The 16,660-nt window shown below is 39.6% G+C and overlaps 1 protein-coding gene across 3 annotated transcripts in view; it reads right to left on the bottom strand.

The window, feature by feature from the left end:
• Positions 1-1,771: 1,771 nt before the first annotated feature.
• Positions 1,772-16,660, bottom strand: part of PPP2R2C (protein phosphatase 2 regulatory subunit Bgamma) — a 51,432-nt gene continuing 36,543 nt past the window's right edge. For all 3 annotated transcript variants that reach the window (XM_060778041.2, XM_060778039.2, XM_060778040.2), the window contains 6 exons: positions 15,662-15,774; positions 13,665-13,842; positions 11,442-11,606; positions 9,845-10,014; positions 8,205-8,296; positions 1,772-5,867 (listed from right to left, as the gene is read on the bottom strand). In XM_060778041.2, the coding sequence (XP_060634024.1) occupies positions 5,576-5,867; positions 8,205-8,296; positions 9,845-10,014; positions 11,442-11,606; positions 13,665-13,842; positions 15,662-15,774 (1,010 nt within the window). In that variant the 3' untranslated portion in view covers positions 1,772-5,575. The remainder of the gene's footprint in view (positions 5,868-8,204; positions 8,297-9,844; positions 10,015-11,441; positions 11,607-13,664; positions 13,843-15,661; positions 15,775-16,660) is intronic.

Below are 16,660 nucleotides of genomic sequence, written 5' to 3' on the forward strand. Positions count from 1 at the left end.
GCATTATAAAACATTACTTACTGTATATACTTGAATATAAGCCGACCCAAATATAAGCCGAGGCACCTAATTTTACCACAAAAAAACTGGGAGAACGTATTGACTCGAGTATAAGCCGAGGGTGAGAAATGCAGTAGCTACTGGTAAGTTTCAAAATAGAAATAGATACCAATAAAATTACATTAATATTGAGGCATCAGTAGAGTAAATATTCAAAAATATTTACATAAAATTGTAATTTAAGATAAAGCTGTCCAACTCTGATTAAACCATTATTCTAACCTTCTTCAATGTAAATGTGCTTACACATCCTTCCAATAACAATAAAGGGAGTAAAATAATAAATGTAAAAAATAATAATAGAGTAAAACAATGGAAATGTAATAACAGTAATAAGAAAGTAAAATAATAAATGTTGTAATAACAATAAAGAGTAAAATAATAAATGTAATAATAATAATAAATAGAGTAAAATAATAAATGCAACAAAAATAATACTAATAACAGAGTAAAATAGTAAATAACATTGACTCGAGTATAAGCCGAGGGGAGATTTTTCAGCCTAAAAAAGGGGCTGAAAAACTAGGCTTATACTCGAGTATATACAGTATATTATGGCAGAAACTTTGGAAGTTGGAATAATATGTCTTAAATGAAGGGGCAGCGCTACGCTTTTTTTATTCCTGCAGTGGATGTGTGGAATAGAGGTCAGCTATAGTTGTCCATTTTTATTTCTGCAATTATTTTCTGCATAATGTTGGAATTTTTACCCTTATATTTTGCAATAGGAATTTTTAAAAAATAAAGTTTTAAGAACTGAATTCGAGCTTTAAATCTCCAATTTGAAGGAATGGTTATACAATCTGAGAACTATACTGGCCAGGGCTTAATACAGCAGGCTAAACCGCTGTGCTGCAGAAAAATCCTGCCAATTGAAAGGTCAGCAGTTTGATCCTGGGTCAGGGTTGAGCACCCGCCGTTAGCCCCAGCTCACCTGCCTATCTAGCAGGTTGAAAGCAGACACGCGAACAGATAAATATATACCGCTTTTAACAGGGAGGTAATAAAGGCGCCCTTAAGGACGTTGATCAATTGGAGGAAAGCGCCTAAGCATGGAAGATGGAGCGATAGCATCCCGTGGCCAGAGTCGAGCACAGCCTCCAAGATGCCGAAAATAAGATGGGAACAACTGCGTTTACCCCGTTTGTGTTTGTCCTTGTTAAGTGTATAATTCTGTATAATCAACATCGAATGTTTGTCATATGTGTGTATTCTGTAAGCTGCCTGGAGACCCCTTCGAGGTAAGAAGGGTTATAATTACTGCAAATAAATAAATAAACACAGTTAATTTTTTAAAAAGAAAGTTTTATTTAAAAAGCCGGTATCAACATATTTATAAATATGTTCAAGCAATAGTCAGCATAATTTTTAGCACAAAAATACAGCCACGAAGCCTTCTAAATAAACATATTTATCAAGTTTACCATTCTCTACCACTGAAAGCCCAGAACCAAAAGGGGGAAATAAATTGCTTTCTTGGATTCATGATGAGAAATAAATTTCTTTTTTACATTCACAGAACCAGGAAATGGGATTGTAATGGTGGTACCAGAGGCCTAAATATATCACTCTCCCATTTTAGTTCTTCCTTTTTTTTTAACTGAAGCTTTATCTGAATGAGGCCCATTCTGTATTTATGCAAGAATTTATTTCCTAAATGTCTGGGGCTTACACACTTTGCAGAGGAACTCTCTGTCTCTCTGTAAAAAAATTTCAAAGTCTCCATATAAACCAGTTCCATACTCAGGAGTTAAATATAACGGATGAGAGATGGAAGTCATTTTCAAAATAAAATCATTGTTACTGTCTGAAGTTACTACTAATCCCTCAGCACAGATACGTCTTTGCAGCTGCAAATGCTTGAATTCCCTCAGCATTTTTGAACTGCTTTGATTAATGAATTAAGACTTAAAATGTAATTTGGCTACACGGTATTTTGCATTCATAAGATTTTTGTACAAGAAGAACAGATTGCATTAGAATACAATATACATAAATACTACCCACCTTGAAGGGCATACCATAACTGGAAACATTCTTTCTTTCCACTTAAAATTATTATATGCATTTTCTACTTTGATGTAGATTATTGGAAGTGATGCACATGCGTTATGCTTCTACGCAAAAATATCCATTGTCAGTTAAGAAAAGGGTGGGGCAGGTGTCGTTAATTTCATATGGTGACACAGCTTCCGATGTCACCTTGCCTTGGAATCTCTTTAGACTTTCCTTCCCATTTCTCAACTCCAAATCAAGCCTATGCATTTCTTTATGAAGAATGCCAAACTCACAAAAAGTCAACATGGGTTTCTCAAAACCAAGTCCATGGCAAATGAATCTTATCTCTCTCTCTTTTTTAATAAAGTTACAAGCTTGGTAGATGAAGGGAATGCTGTGGATGTAGAATATCTTGATTTCAGTAACGCCTTTGACAACATCCCCCTCGAGATTCCCACAAAGAGGTTAGTGAAATGTGGACCAGATATTGCTATTGTCCGGTGGATTGGGAATTGTTTCACTGGCTGAACACGAAAGGTGCTTACCAATGGAGAAGTGACCAATGGGATGCCACAGGTTTCTGGACCCTGTGCTATTCAACATATTTGACTTGGATGATAGAATACGAGGCATCCTTATTGAATTTGCAGATGGCACCAAATTGGGAGGGATAGCTTTACTCCAGAGGACAGGATCAGAATCCAAAATGACCGTAACAGATTAGAGAACTGGGTCAAAATTTGTTTCAATAGGGAGAAATGTATGGTACTTCGTTTAGACAATACAAATGAAATGCACAGATATAGAATGGGTGACTACATGTGAAAGGACACTAGGAGTCTGAGTAGACATGCTGAATGTGTGTCAATAGTGTGATGCAGCAGCTTAAAAATCCAATGTGATTCTAGGTGTCATCAATAAGAGAATAATGCCTAGATTGAGGGAAGTAATACTCACTCTAGTTCTGCTTGGAACACTCTTTCCAGTTCAAAACAATTCAAGGATATTGGCAAGCTGGAGGGTGTCCAAAGAAGGGTGGCCAAAGGTCTGGAAGCCAAGCTCCACAAGAGAAGAGTGGCCAAAGGTCTGGAAGGAATTACTTCGGGACCTGCGTATGTTTAGCTTGGAGAAAAGAAGGCTGAGAAGGGATATGATACCCATCTTAAAATATTTGAAAGTATGTCAAATTGAGGAGAAGGCAAGCTTGTTTTCAGCTCTAGAGACTAGGATGTGGAGCAATGAATTCAAATGGCAAGGAAAGAGATTATCCCTAAACCATAAGAACTTCCTGGTGGTAAGAGCCGTTTATCAGTGGAACATGCTGCCACAGAGTGTGGTGGAGGCTCCTACTTGAGAGATTTTAAAGAAGCAGCTGGAGGCCATCTGTTGGGAATGCTTTGATTGTGCTTTTCCTGCATGGCAGGGATTGGACTGGATGGCCCTTGTGATCTCTTCAAATTCTATAATTCTAGGATTCTACAACTTTTCCCTGGAAAATCAGTTGAAAGTAATCCAAAATTAATGGCTGAGAAGCCAATGAAGAAGCTTGTGGTGGCAACTCAAGAGTGGTGGTAACTCAGCAGCAGGCTTTAGTCCAAATTTTAAAGCTGCTTTCCAAGTTGCTGAACCTTACCCCTGAAACAAATCCAATTCCTCAGCCACTCCTCTAAAGTCTGGACTAAAAGGGAGTGGATAGGAGCTACATGCAAACAGAGTCCATGAAAATCCAATTCAACCAACCATGGTCTTATGGCAAAGGCAAGAAATATATTTGGAGATCATTGACATACACGTTACTCCCGCCTCCCATGTTTCACTTCCTATGCTCATTTCAAGGGTAACATAGCCCATTTTAGTGTTTGGGTCCCTGTTAAATAAATAAATAAATAAATAAGCAAACTGTTTTGAGAAATGCGCAATCTTCCCACATGCTGTTGTTTTCAAATTGCATGATGCAGTAACCATACTATACAGAGGAGTGGTTTAATATCCCAAAATACTTGTACTGTGGCGATTTTGATGGCTAGGTGATGCAGTCTGCTACATTCAGTCAATTATGCAGATTCCAAGGTCTGTCCCCTTATATTTTCCTTTTATGGAACAAAATTAAGCAGTTTAGATCAAGGCTGTGTGTTAATTAATGTCTATATTATGAACTCATAAAATGAGTAATAGTCGTTCATCATCATCGCAAACAATCCCTAATGGCCGAGTATTGTTGTCTTCTAAGGGAAGAGTCTTGGTGGTGGGTTGATGACTGTGGAGACTATTCTGGATATGCCTGGTCTTCGACAATGAGGACATACATTTCCAGGTGGAAGGTGGTCATGACAAGAGTTAATTTGACGCAACTTCCTCTTGGTATGTTTCTCCTTTTCGCCCTCTCTAAGATGACACTGGCAGGAAAATGGCCACTGCTTCTCAAAACATGTACTGGTGTAGGAAGGACTGCAGGATATAGCTCCAGAAAGGCTGAATAAATGATGGGTTGCCACTAGTTTTTCATACTCTCTGACTCTCTTTATGGTGCTTCCCTTTGGCCTGGTTTATTTAAGCTAGGGTAGGAACCTTTGAATTGGACTGCTATAACTATTGCTGGGCCTCCACCGAGTCTGGAGTTCTTTCCATTCATCTTTGATAACTCCCTTTTCTTCTTGCATATGTACAGTTAGCTGTTCCGGCCTACAGCAAGAGCATTCTCCTTGTGCCCTAGGTTGATAATTGTGATATAAGGCATTTGTGGCATTCTGTGCTTCAAGAATTGCTTGCTCTTCCAAGGGAAATCAAACACACCATTATTTGTAGACTTGATGGACTTACTACCTTATGGAGCCATATCCATCTTTCTCCAAAACATCTTATTCCTTCTATTATCTCAGAATATTTACTGAACCAATCTCACCCATGCTCGGCGAGTTATGGTGAAGACCACACTTGCCACTAATTATACAAGCAGTGAAAATGGACTCGATGAGAGGTATCATCTGGCTATTCTTGCTAGTCTTTTCTTTAGGCCACCACCCATGATGATTCTTCTTGAAGCAACACTAAGGAGCAAAGAAATTACAGTAGCAACATGAATTCCTGACCCTTTTCCCCATAAGACAGCAAAGTGCAGCCTGTCAATCTGATATCCGAACTTGACTTTTGACTCCTCCACATTTCCACTGTGAGCATGATCACTCTTTACAAAACAAGCTAACATAAAATTACTGATGCATAGGTCAGAGGTAAACTCTTCTTAACAGAGAATTTATTTTTGAAACATTTGCGACTGTTGCAGTGATTTGAAATATCTGGGTGGTTCCCCAAAGGCATGAGTAGTGCATTACTTAAAAGGGCATCTCCATCTCTGTCATACCTTGATTTTACAGACCTCCGTTGAGAAGTAAGCGCCACTGAATCCAGCGGTGTTTACTTCTAAGAAAGGTTAAATTCTTAGCACCTCAGCTCAAGCACTGGTCGCACCTATCCCACCTTTCCAAATGTTTGTGGAGAAGAACAGTAGGAATCAATCCTAGTGCATTCCAGAGTTCATTTTGTCTTGAAATATATACAGATTGTTTGTGGCAGCTATCGCAATAATGTTCTCTGTTGGGTGCCATGCTGTATGCAGGATCTTCTTAGTAAAGTCCAGACTGTCAACGCTGATGTCGTCTTTTCTCCTCTTGCCTCCGACACACACTCGGCGAGGTTTCAGGATTGCCCGGGGTTTGCTACTCTCTCGGGAGGCCTCTAAAGTCACGTCGCGCTTGGTATTCCGATCAAACATTCTAAAGAAGTTGTTATAGGCCCCTGTCATAATGACACTGCAGAGGAGATAAACACCGTGAGTTGTTGATTTCATGCACTGCAAATTTTCCCTGCGTAAATCCCGCAAAAAAAGGTGTGTTCCTGAACAAATCTCATTCATTCCTACCAGGTTTGAAATAGAAACAAATTTAGGAAGACATATACCGTATATTCCGGCATATAAGATGACTGGGCGTATAAGACGACCCCAACTTTTCCAGCTAAAACATAGTTTGGGATATACTCGCCGTATAAGACTACGCTTCTTCCAAAACACACCAAATAAAAAATTTAAAAGCATCAGATTTGATTTCTATATGATATTTTTCCTATTACTGTACCTCCTTCTCTGCCTCTCGCACATGCGCACCTGCACCGCTCCACTGCAGTCTTCAGGAGCGAGATCTGAGAGGCAGAGGAGGAGGTATTTTATTTATTATTTATTTATTTAAAACTTTTATATCCCAATCTTCTCTACCTCTGTAGAGGGACTCAGACTGGCTACGGTAATAGGATAATAGGATACAAGGGTGGGCCAGACAGGTAAAAGAGTTGTGTTTTTCTGGGCCCAGAGCCACTCTATCTCTTTTTTCCATACCCCGGTCGCCCTGGATGCCTGCAGCTTGCTCTGCCCTTCACTTACACCTTCCCGGTGAGGTGCCCCTTCACCTCACCAACGGGACAGCATTAAGTCCACGAATCCTGATGAATGGATTTTCTTCTACCGTACTTGTACAGCATCGCCCTTAATGCTTTCATGCAGTCGCTGCATACGGCAGGGACATGGCCACTGCCATTTTTAGCCCCCCCCCCCTCCACAATATGCAGCAACCACAGATTCTCCAATCCGGATTGGAAGTTTCAGCACCCGGCCTATAAGACGACTCCCGGCGTATAAGACGACTCCCATGCATAAGGCTACTCCAGCGTATAAAACGGCTCCCGCGTATAAGGTGACCCCCCACATATAAGACGACCCCTGACTTTTGAGAAGATTTTCTTGGGTTAAAAAGTAGTCTTATACACCAGAATATACAGTATATACCTTTATCTGCAAATAGAAATTACTGTTCAACAGAAGTGGAACTGCAAGGCAACATTGCCATAGCAGGTTATACCCTGTCAAGTTGACCAATTTGCCTCCTTAAGAAAGTCATTGGACTTACTGAGGAAATTTTTTTCCCCTGATCCTGGAGCCAAGCAGAACTGGCTAAAGGAGGATTATAAAAACTCACCTTGCTCACAAAACCTTGCTCAAGGTTTGCTTTCCCTTTTTCATTAATGTTTTAATTTAAGATCATGCATTCTTCCTTGCATATTATTGGTGGTTGTTGCTTTTACATTTTGGTATCGCTGACAATATATATTTCAAAAGTGTGTGCGTAAAAAGGTAAAGGTTTCCCCTTGACATTAAGTCTAGTTGTGTCTGACTTGGGGGGGGGGGTGCTCATCTCCATTTCTAAGCCGGAGAGCCAGCGTTATCTGTAGACGCCTCCAAGGTCATGTGACTGGTTTAACTGCAAGGAGCACTGTTACATTCCCGCTGGAGTGGTACCAATGACAGTGGTACTCACATTTGCATGTTTTAGAACTGCTAGGTTGGCAGAAGCTGGGGCTAACAGCAGGAACTCATACAACTCCCTGGATTCGAACCACTGACCTTTTGGTCAGCAAGTTCAGCTGCTCAGCAGTTTACCCGCTGTGCCACCAGAGGCTCCCTTAGTGCAGGGGTCCTAAAGCTACAGCCCGGGAACTGGATATGGCCCTCCAAGGTTATTTATCTGGCCCTTGCTCAGGGTCAACCTAAGTCTGAAATGACTTGAAGGCACACAACAACAACAACAACAATCCTATATCATCAGCCAAAAGCGGGCCCACACTTCCCACTGAAATACGAATAAGCTTATATTTATTTAAATCATATTTCATTTTAATTATTGTATTATTTTAAAGTGTTTTTTGCACTACAAATAAGATATGTGCAGTGTGCATAGGAATTCATTCATGTTTTTTTCAAATTATAATCCGGCCCAACAGTTTGAGGGACTGTGACCTGTTCCTCTGTTTAAAAAGTTTGAGGACCCCTGCCTTTGTGTGTGTGTAACAATAGTTGATTTGGGACATGATTAGCTATTTGTGATTATTTCTGCACCCTAGGGCCTCTTCTCCACTGCCATATAAAATCCAGATTATCTGCTTTGAACTGGCTTATATGGCAGTGTAGACTCACATAATCTAACTCAAAGTTGGATTATCTGCTTTGATAATATGGAGTATATAGCGGTGTAGAAGGGGCCTGAGCCCCAACCCCCAATCTAAATTAAGTATAACATGATTTGGACTGAAAACATTACCTGTCCGAGCCATTCCACGCACATTCAAACTTGTCAAAGATGCAGTCATTTTCATAAAGGGAACACAACTTGCTTCTCAAATAGTCGTGGATCTGTTTGGTGAACAAAAGACACCGTTGGTCCTCCAAGGCTAGACCTTGCTTAGTGTTTCATCTTACAGGCTATCAGTACCAACTTTTAAAAGTCAAGAGACATTGAAAAGACAGGTTTCTTTCCATATGTAATCACCACCTAATCTCTTCATTCATCGTCTCCACCCCAGCAAAATGCACAATTGGGAACACATCAAATCTCAATTTTCTCTAACATTGCTTTAAGCCAAACACCCTCCCAATCTAACCCTCTTACATTTTTCTCCTTAGGATAAAATGTGGGTTAGGGGAAAGATACAACACATTTTTGTTCCAGGAGATTAAGAGAATGAAATTATTTTTTTTTTTAAAAAAAACATGGTTGAAAAAGATGATTGTTGTAATACATTGCAATAGCTTTGTAGAATATCCCACTGAGTTTACAATCCCTTGAAGACGGCTCGGAAATTTCAATTGGTACAGCGGGTGGCAGCCAGGCAGCCAGGAGACTTACAGGGAGCGGTCAATCCCTCTGTTTAAGGAACTCCATTGGCTGTCGTTCATTTTCCGGTCCCAATTCAAGGTGCAGGTTCTTACCTACAAAGCCCTGAATGGTTTGGGACCTGCCTACCTGTGTGACCCCATTCTGTGTATGAACCCACGCAGTCTCATCAATCATCTGGAGAGGCCCTGCTCTCACTCCCACCCCCTTCGCAGGCACAATTGATAGGGACGAGGGAGAGGGCCTTCTCTATGGTGGCCCCCCCAACTTTGGAACCCACTTCCCAAGGATATCAGGCAAGCCCCCACATTGGTAGTCTTTATGAGGAGCCTGAAAACGTGGCTATTCCAGTGTGCCTTCCCTGAATAAAGGAAACAATTCCCTGCAAAATGTCCTCAGAAGCACTTTAACTACCCGTTGGGTTGCTCTCCCTACATTTCTTTTAAACCCTCCTACTAGATACATCCTACCTCTGTTCATGCCCAGCGTTTATTTTTAAATTTTTAACTATTACATCTGGCCCAGCCATAGGTTTTAAAATTGTTGCGTGTTATTGTCTATATGTAAGTTATATTAATTGTATTGTTTTATTTGCTTATTGCTTTGTTGTTTTTACTGATGTATTGTTGGGCTTGGCCTCATGCAAATTGCTCCAAGTCCCTCTGGGGAAATGATGATGGGGTATGAATAAAGATTATTATTATTATTATTATTATTATTATTATTATTATTATTATTATTTCCTTTTGCTGGGAAGGACAAGACTCTGTCCTCTGCCAGAGCAGGAATTACCTTCTTGCTAGGATAATAATATGCAACGAAATCACAAAATGTGCCTTTATGGGGAAATCCCAGATTTCTGTAAAAAAAATTGGAACCCAGGAATGCTAAAAAGGGCTGTCCTAGCTGATTCTCCGCTACTGGAAAAATATCTCATAAGACATTATAGGTCAAAAATAGCATTCTGAATATATACAATTATACCAGTTTCATTGAGCAATTTGTAGAATTATATTTAAATTTTTGTAAAGGAATTTAAAAAAATCCTTTACAGTGCTATAAAATACCTGATATATTTCTATAGGCTTTGTTTCCATGTTCAGATCCCAAACCTTGACAGTGAGATAATCCCTTGCTAACATATATCTTCCGCTGTGGCTGAATTTGACATCCGACACAGAAGAAATGATTTCAGAGAAAAAGGAGCGGCTACCGGGGTCTTCTGGTTCTTCAAAAACTGGTAGAGTCAACAAGATAGAGAGAGAGAGAGAGAGAGAGAGAGAGAGACCGATTCGTCAACTGTAGGATTAATGAATTAGTAGAGTGCTATCAAAAGTAGAAGTGTGACACAATATCATTTAAACGGAGTAGACTAATCTTCTATATAAATAAAAATGTAATGTTAGTTTGTGGGATTAACAGAACTCAAAAACCACTGGATGAATTGACGCAAACTTGGCCACAAGACACCTACTAACCCAAGGAGTGACCATCACTCAAAAAATTGAGTTTGTCATTTGGAGTTATAGTTTCTGGGATTTATAGTTAACCTACAATCAAAGAGCATTCTGAACTCCACCAATGATGGAACTGAACCAAACGTGGCACACAGGACTCCCAAGACCAACATAAAATACTAGAAGTGTTTGGTGGGCATTGACGTTGAGTTTGGGAGTTGTAGTACACCTACATCCAGAGAGAACCATGGACTCAAACAATGATGGATCTGGACCGAACTTGGCATGACTATTCCATATGCCCAAATATGAACACAGATGGAGCTTGGGGGAAATAGACATTGACATTTGGGAGTTGTAGTTACTGGGATTTATAGTTCACCTACAATCAAAGAGCATGCTGAACCCCACAAATGAGAGAATTGGGGCAAACTTCCCACACAGAACCCCTATGACCAATGGAAAATACTTAAGGCCATCCTGTCCAACTCCCTTCACCACGGCAAGAAAACGTAATCAAATACTGTTTACGCACAAGCATAAAGAAATTACATATATCAGAAACCAACACTTTCTCATTACTTTATTTTCCAGATCATCAGACTGGGCCACAGCAACGCGTGGCAGGGAACAGCTAGAAAGGGATAAATGTTGAAGCTGTTTGCAATTTATAATGTAGATTTCAAAGTATCTATGTATGTTTAAAACGCAGTAGCTATGTGCCGAGTGTAATGTATTCCTGTGTGGAAAGAGTTAACTGAACCATGGAGGGAACGGCATTCCTAGAGAACAGCATTCCTAAATCAAGTGTATAGAACAAATGGATGCAGCATCATACGTCACTCTGGAATGCAAGAGGTGTGGACTAGTACTGATAACAGTTTGTTTTTTCTGCAATGTTACGATCCGACGGTAAAGAAGCAAGTTTACGATGTGCTGAGTGTTAAGTAGCTTCTAATGTATATAGCTGTAAAATAAAGTAGTTTATAGCCTAAGGTGGCTGTGATTGATCTGTTCCTGCCTTGCTGTGCTGCCGTTGCCACTGACAATAAAAATAGGCAATGAGAGTAAGGTTCATAGAAATTTTTGTTTGTTAGTAAAGTATTTGTGTATGTGTGCGTTTTGTTTTTTAGTTAATAAAAAACTATATAGATTTGCAGTATTTGGGAGCTAAACTGTTAAATGAAAATGTCACTCTTGAACTTACGTTTGAAATGTTTGTCACAGAGCGCAGATGCCCTCATGTCACAAAGTCTCAAAGAGCCTTTGCTGCTGCTGTAGACAAAAAGATTGCAGTGGTGTGGATGGAATTCAGATGCCGTTATAACTTCCGTCAAGTCTTCCATGTTAGCTGGCTTTATATCTACAATGTCTGAATAGCAATAGTGATTAAGGAACAAACAGTATTTTGGAGACAAAACTGTATTTACTGAAATCTAATGTGCCATCGCATCGAATGCGCCTCTCATTTTTCAAAACCCTGAAATCAAGAAAAGCATTTGCCAGTGAATGTAATACACAGAAGCAAAAAGTGCTTATTAATTTAGCTTAAAAAGTGAGCATTTTTTTTAAACCAATTTAGTTATTTACCTTAGTTGCTCTATACATTTCAAACATTTTGTGTGTGTGTCAGAAGCAGCTTGAGAAACTGCAAGTCACTTCTGGTGTGAGAGAATTGGATGCCTGCAGGGACATTGCCCAGGGGATGCCTGGATGTTTTACCATCCTGTGGGAGGCTTCTCTCATCTCCCTGCATGGGAAGCTGGAGCTGACAGATGGGAGCTCACCCCGCTCCCCAGATTCAAACTGCCAACCTTCAGGTCAGCAGTTCAGCCAGCACATCTTTCTGTTCTGTACAACAAGGACTCGGCCCACTTCATTGAAAAAATCAGCAATCTCAAGCTAAATACCAACGACAAATGGATCAGCTTCGATGTGGTGTCTCTATTTACCATGGTCCCGGTAGCAGACACCATGGCACTCATCAACCAGAGGTTCCCAGAAGACATCACAGCTCTGTTTCACCATTACCTCACCATCAGCTACTTTCAGTGGGATAATGAATTCTACAAACAGAAAGATGGAGTAGCTATGGGGAGCCCTCTCAGCCCGGTCATAGTTAATTTCATAGCAGAGCACCTGATGAACCAACCTGGACACAGCATATTATTTGAGAGCACAGAAATGCTGGACCACTCTAACAACCACCATGTCAGACTACACAGAGAAGCCATTGAAATCCACAAGCATGTGGACAATTTCAACAGAAAGGAACCATGAAAATGAACAAAATCTGGCTACCAGTATTAAAAAACTCTAAAATTACAACAGCAAAACAACAGAGAGTAAACAATCAGGCACATCAAATCACTCTCAACAAAAGATTCCCCCCAGGCACTTCCAAGCCATTCAATGTAATCAAGGTGGTCAGTTGAAACATTCACACCTAGCTGTAGCAGACAAAAGTCCTTTGTCCCACCCTGGTCATTCAACAGATATATAAATCCATTTCCTACTTCCAACAGACCTCACTACCTCTGAGGATGCTTGCCATAGATGCAGGCGAAATGTCAGGAGAAAATGCCTCTAGAACATGGCCATATAGCCCGGAAAAACCTACAACAACCCAGTGATTCCGGCCATGAAAGCCTTCGACAATACATGTGGACAATTTTCACAGAAAGGAGGAAACAATGAAAGTGAACAAAATCTGGCTAACAGTATTTTTAAAAAACTCTAAAATCGGGACAGTAAATAAAGAACAACACTCTGAAAACAGGGGAATTTCTGAAAGGAAACAACCAGGGCCAGCTAACACCTCCCAACAAAAGATTCCCCAGACAGGAAGCAGCCAGGCTTTGAAGCTGCAAGGCCATTCAAAGCTAATCAAGGTGACCAATTGCAACATTCACACTTGCCTCAAGCAGACAAGAGTTCTTTCTCCCACCTTGGACATTCGAAAGATAGATTAAACCCCCACTAGCCTAGTTTTCAATAGACCTCACAACTACTGAGTATGCCTGTCATAGATGTGGGAAAAACATCAGGAGAGAATGCTTCTGGAATATGGCCATACAGCCCAGAAAACTCACAGCAACCCATTCAGAAGTTTGTTTAAACATCCACCAACCCAGAAATAAAGAGTGGCAAAACAATGCTGGAGATCTAAGTATAGTAGACTAATTAAAATACTTTTAATATATGTGTGTTATGGCGACAATTTTTATGCTTATATTTTGTTTTTTTTAATCTTATGGTTATGTTGGTTTTTTTTACTTTGTATGTTTTGTGATGTTACCTGGTAACAACTCTGAGTTTCCTCGGGGAGATGGAACGGTATATATATATAAATTATTATTATTATTATTATTATTATTATTATTATTATTGTGTAAGAGCGGTCCATGCAAGCAGCCATGTCAAAGGATACTAAAACTTCGATCTGTAATTGCTAAATGCCAGAGGTTAATCCTCAAATCATCTGCTGACATATATGTTTCACAATCACTGTTGACGGAAATGGAGTTGACATGATAGGTGTGGCCATTGGCGAAAATGCGTCTAGGGCTGACTTCTACCATCAAGTCCGTAGGCTTCAGTACAGGTACCTATAGAAACAAATAATATCATGTAAATTTCTTTCCATTGTTTCCAAGTGAATTTTTCAAAAATATAGATTTGTATATATAAGGAACCTCTTATATTATACAATGACATTTTTTTTCTCCTTAGTAAAGATCCAGTGAGTTTGATGGTAGCTGATTCCCCATCTGATTTGGGATGGGAGGCAAAAGGCACACTTACAAAGGAGCAAAACTACCAAACTTCTGAAGCTCTTTACTTAAATAAAGAGGTTTGCTACCGTGTGTCTTAGGGAGGGAACACTGTAATCCACTTTAAAGCAGATACTCTGGGATGGGATCCTGGGATATAGGGCAGTGGAGAAAGTGCCTAAGAGAGCCGGAATAGTAAGATGTGATCAGAAGGAGAGTTGCCTTTGCCCTCTCCTGCGGCTGAGAAAGTGTGACTTGTCCAAAGTCACCCAGTGGATTTCCAGAGCCCAGAAGAGATTTGAATTCTGATTCAAACCACTATACCAGCTAACACCCTTCTAAAATGTTACTTTTGTTAACTAGAGAATATTATGCCTTTATGCAATAAAACTAAATAATATTTAATTATTTAATTTTATTCATCTTAGAAACAAATTTATAAGATGAACTTATAAAACTCTAAATTATTTAAGAATTTAGAGAGTACACATAAAAGGCAAATCAATATGGTATAAGGTAAAGGGTCTTGGACTTTGACCAGAGATCTGGGTTCAAACCTCATTCACATATGAACGGCTCCTGATGACTTAGGGTGCATCCACACTAGAATTAATACTGTTCGACAACACTTATGTCACAACTCAATGCTACGGAATCCTTGGATTTGTGGTTTGGTGAGGCACCAGCACTCTTTGCCGGGGAAGTCTAAAGACCTTGTAAAACTACAACTCCCATGATTCCATAGCACTGGGTCATGGTGGCTAAAGTGGTGTCAATCTGAATTAATTCAGATGCACCCTGTCAGGCAGAAAAATGTTGTATTAGATAGGAATGAATTTCTTGTACCTCCAGTGTGTGGAAAAATACAATTCTAATGCACATGTGTTCACAGCAAATTCCACTGAAGGGTTAAGAAAAATAGAGATGTGATCCTAGACAGATAGCTGAGTTATTTCCTCCCTGGAGGGAGAAACTGGAGTAGCATGTATGTGGACTTCCTCTTTGCTATGTACTTGCTCTCAGCTATCTCATATAGCTTGCCATGATCTCTCTGCATCTGTAATCTATCGCCATTCGTGTCATTCGAGTGTCTTGCTATGGCTGTGAGTATCTCTTTATACTGATAGCAGATCTGTAAATAGTTGTATGTAGCAATGACTGAAGAATAAACCTCCAAAGGAGTTTAGATGAAAGCCAGAGCTCAAGTGTGCTTATTTAAACGGCGTGCTATAAAAATCTCTGCTGTAACCAGGACTCTGCAGTGTTTTGGATTGGAACTAACTGCTTGCCTTTGAGACACTCCATCCTATTGCACAGCTGGAGGAGGCCAAGAGAGGAGGAATTCACATGCCTACAAATCACAGTTGTTGTGTGTGTTTTACTTTTCTCTTCTACCCCCGCAACACACCCCAGGATCATTCATTCACTCTCAGTGTAATTCAGTAACATAGAGTTATTGTGAGGAAATAATGGAATTAAATTCATATTTAAGACTATAATAAATATGTATAGAGAAATCATGTTCATATGCAATCATGCCTCTTTTTAAAACCATGTAATAATAGTAATGAAAATACCTGAACATGATAGTTAATAGAACTGATAATACATATTGCACGTTAATAGAACTGTAATTTGAATGGAGAAAACTCACCTGAAGTGAGGTCACAGTAGAAAGATCTTTTAGCTTTCCCTCTTCATCTTTTAAATTGTATCCCTCGGGTTTCTTATCTCGTTCAGTAACCTTCCAGAGTTTAATAGTTTTATCTTGAAACAAAAGAAACTAGCACGGTTACCAAAAAGGACACTGAAACCCATTTATTGTTTTTAATATAATTATTGTCTGAGAGGCAGAGACTGGAATCAGCCTGTCAATGAACTAGTTATTAACATTCTTTTTTTTCTAGTGCTTTCGCCTACTGGATCCCCAATTAATGCTGCAGTTTGAAGATGTTTTAGTTCATTAGCTTGGTTGAATATGCTTGAATTCATTATACTGAGTCCTCTCCCTTTCTCCCATTCAAGAAAACAAGAAGGCCATGGCAGCAGGAGAAGCAATTTGAGGATTGTGGGTCATATCTACTATCGTTAGTCAGGATAGAAAGAGAAATCTTTTAAAGTCAAAGCAACTGAAGGAAAAGCAACAAACAACACTGGAAAAAAATCCGAAAACTGTCCACATGGGTGCTTTCTGATGGTCTATTGCAGGGGTCCTCAAACTAAGGCTCGGGGGCCGGATGCGGCCCTCCAAGGTCATTTACCCAGCCCTTACTCAGGGTCAACCTAACTCTGAAACGACTTGAAAGCACACAATAACAACAACAATCCTATCTCATTTGCCAAAAGTAGACCCACACTTCTCATTGAAATACTAATAAGTTTATATTTGTTAAAATTGTTCTTCATTTTAATTATTGTATTGTTTTAAGTGTGTTTGCACTACAAATAAGATATATGCAGTGTGCATAGGAATTCATTCTTTTTTTTTTTTCCAAATTATAATCCGGCCTCCAGCAGTTTGAGGGACTGTGACCTAGCCCTCTATTTAAAAAGTTTGAGGACCCCTGGTCTATTGTATACAATCCTTGGTTCATGTACAACATTATTACAATATTGTATAAAATTACCTACACTGTCTGTGTATAAGGTGTAT

This window comes from Anolis sagrei, chromosome 5 (assembly GCF_037176765.1).
Source record: "Anolis sagrei isolate rAnoSag1 chromosome 5, rAnoSag1.mat, whole genome shotgun sequence".
NCBI lineage: Eukaryota > Metazoa > Chordata > Lepidosauria > Squamata > Dactyloidae > Anolis > Anolis sagrei.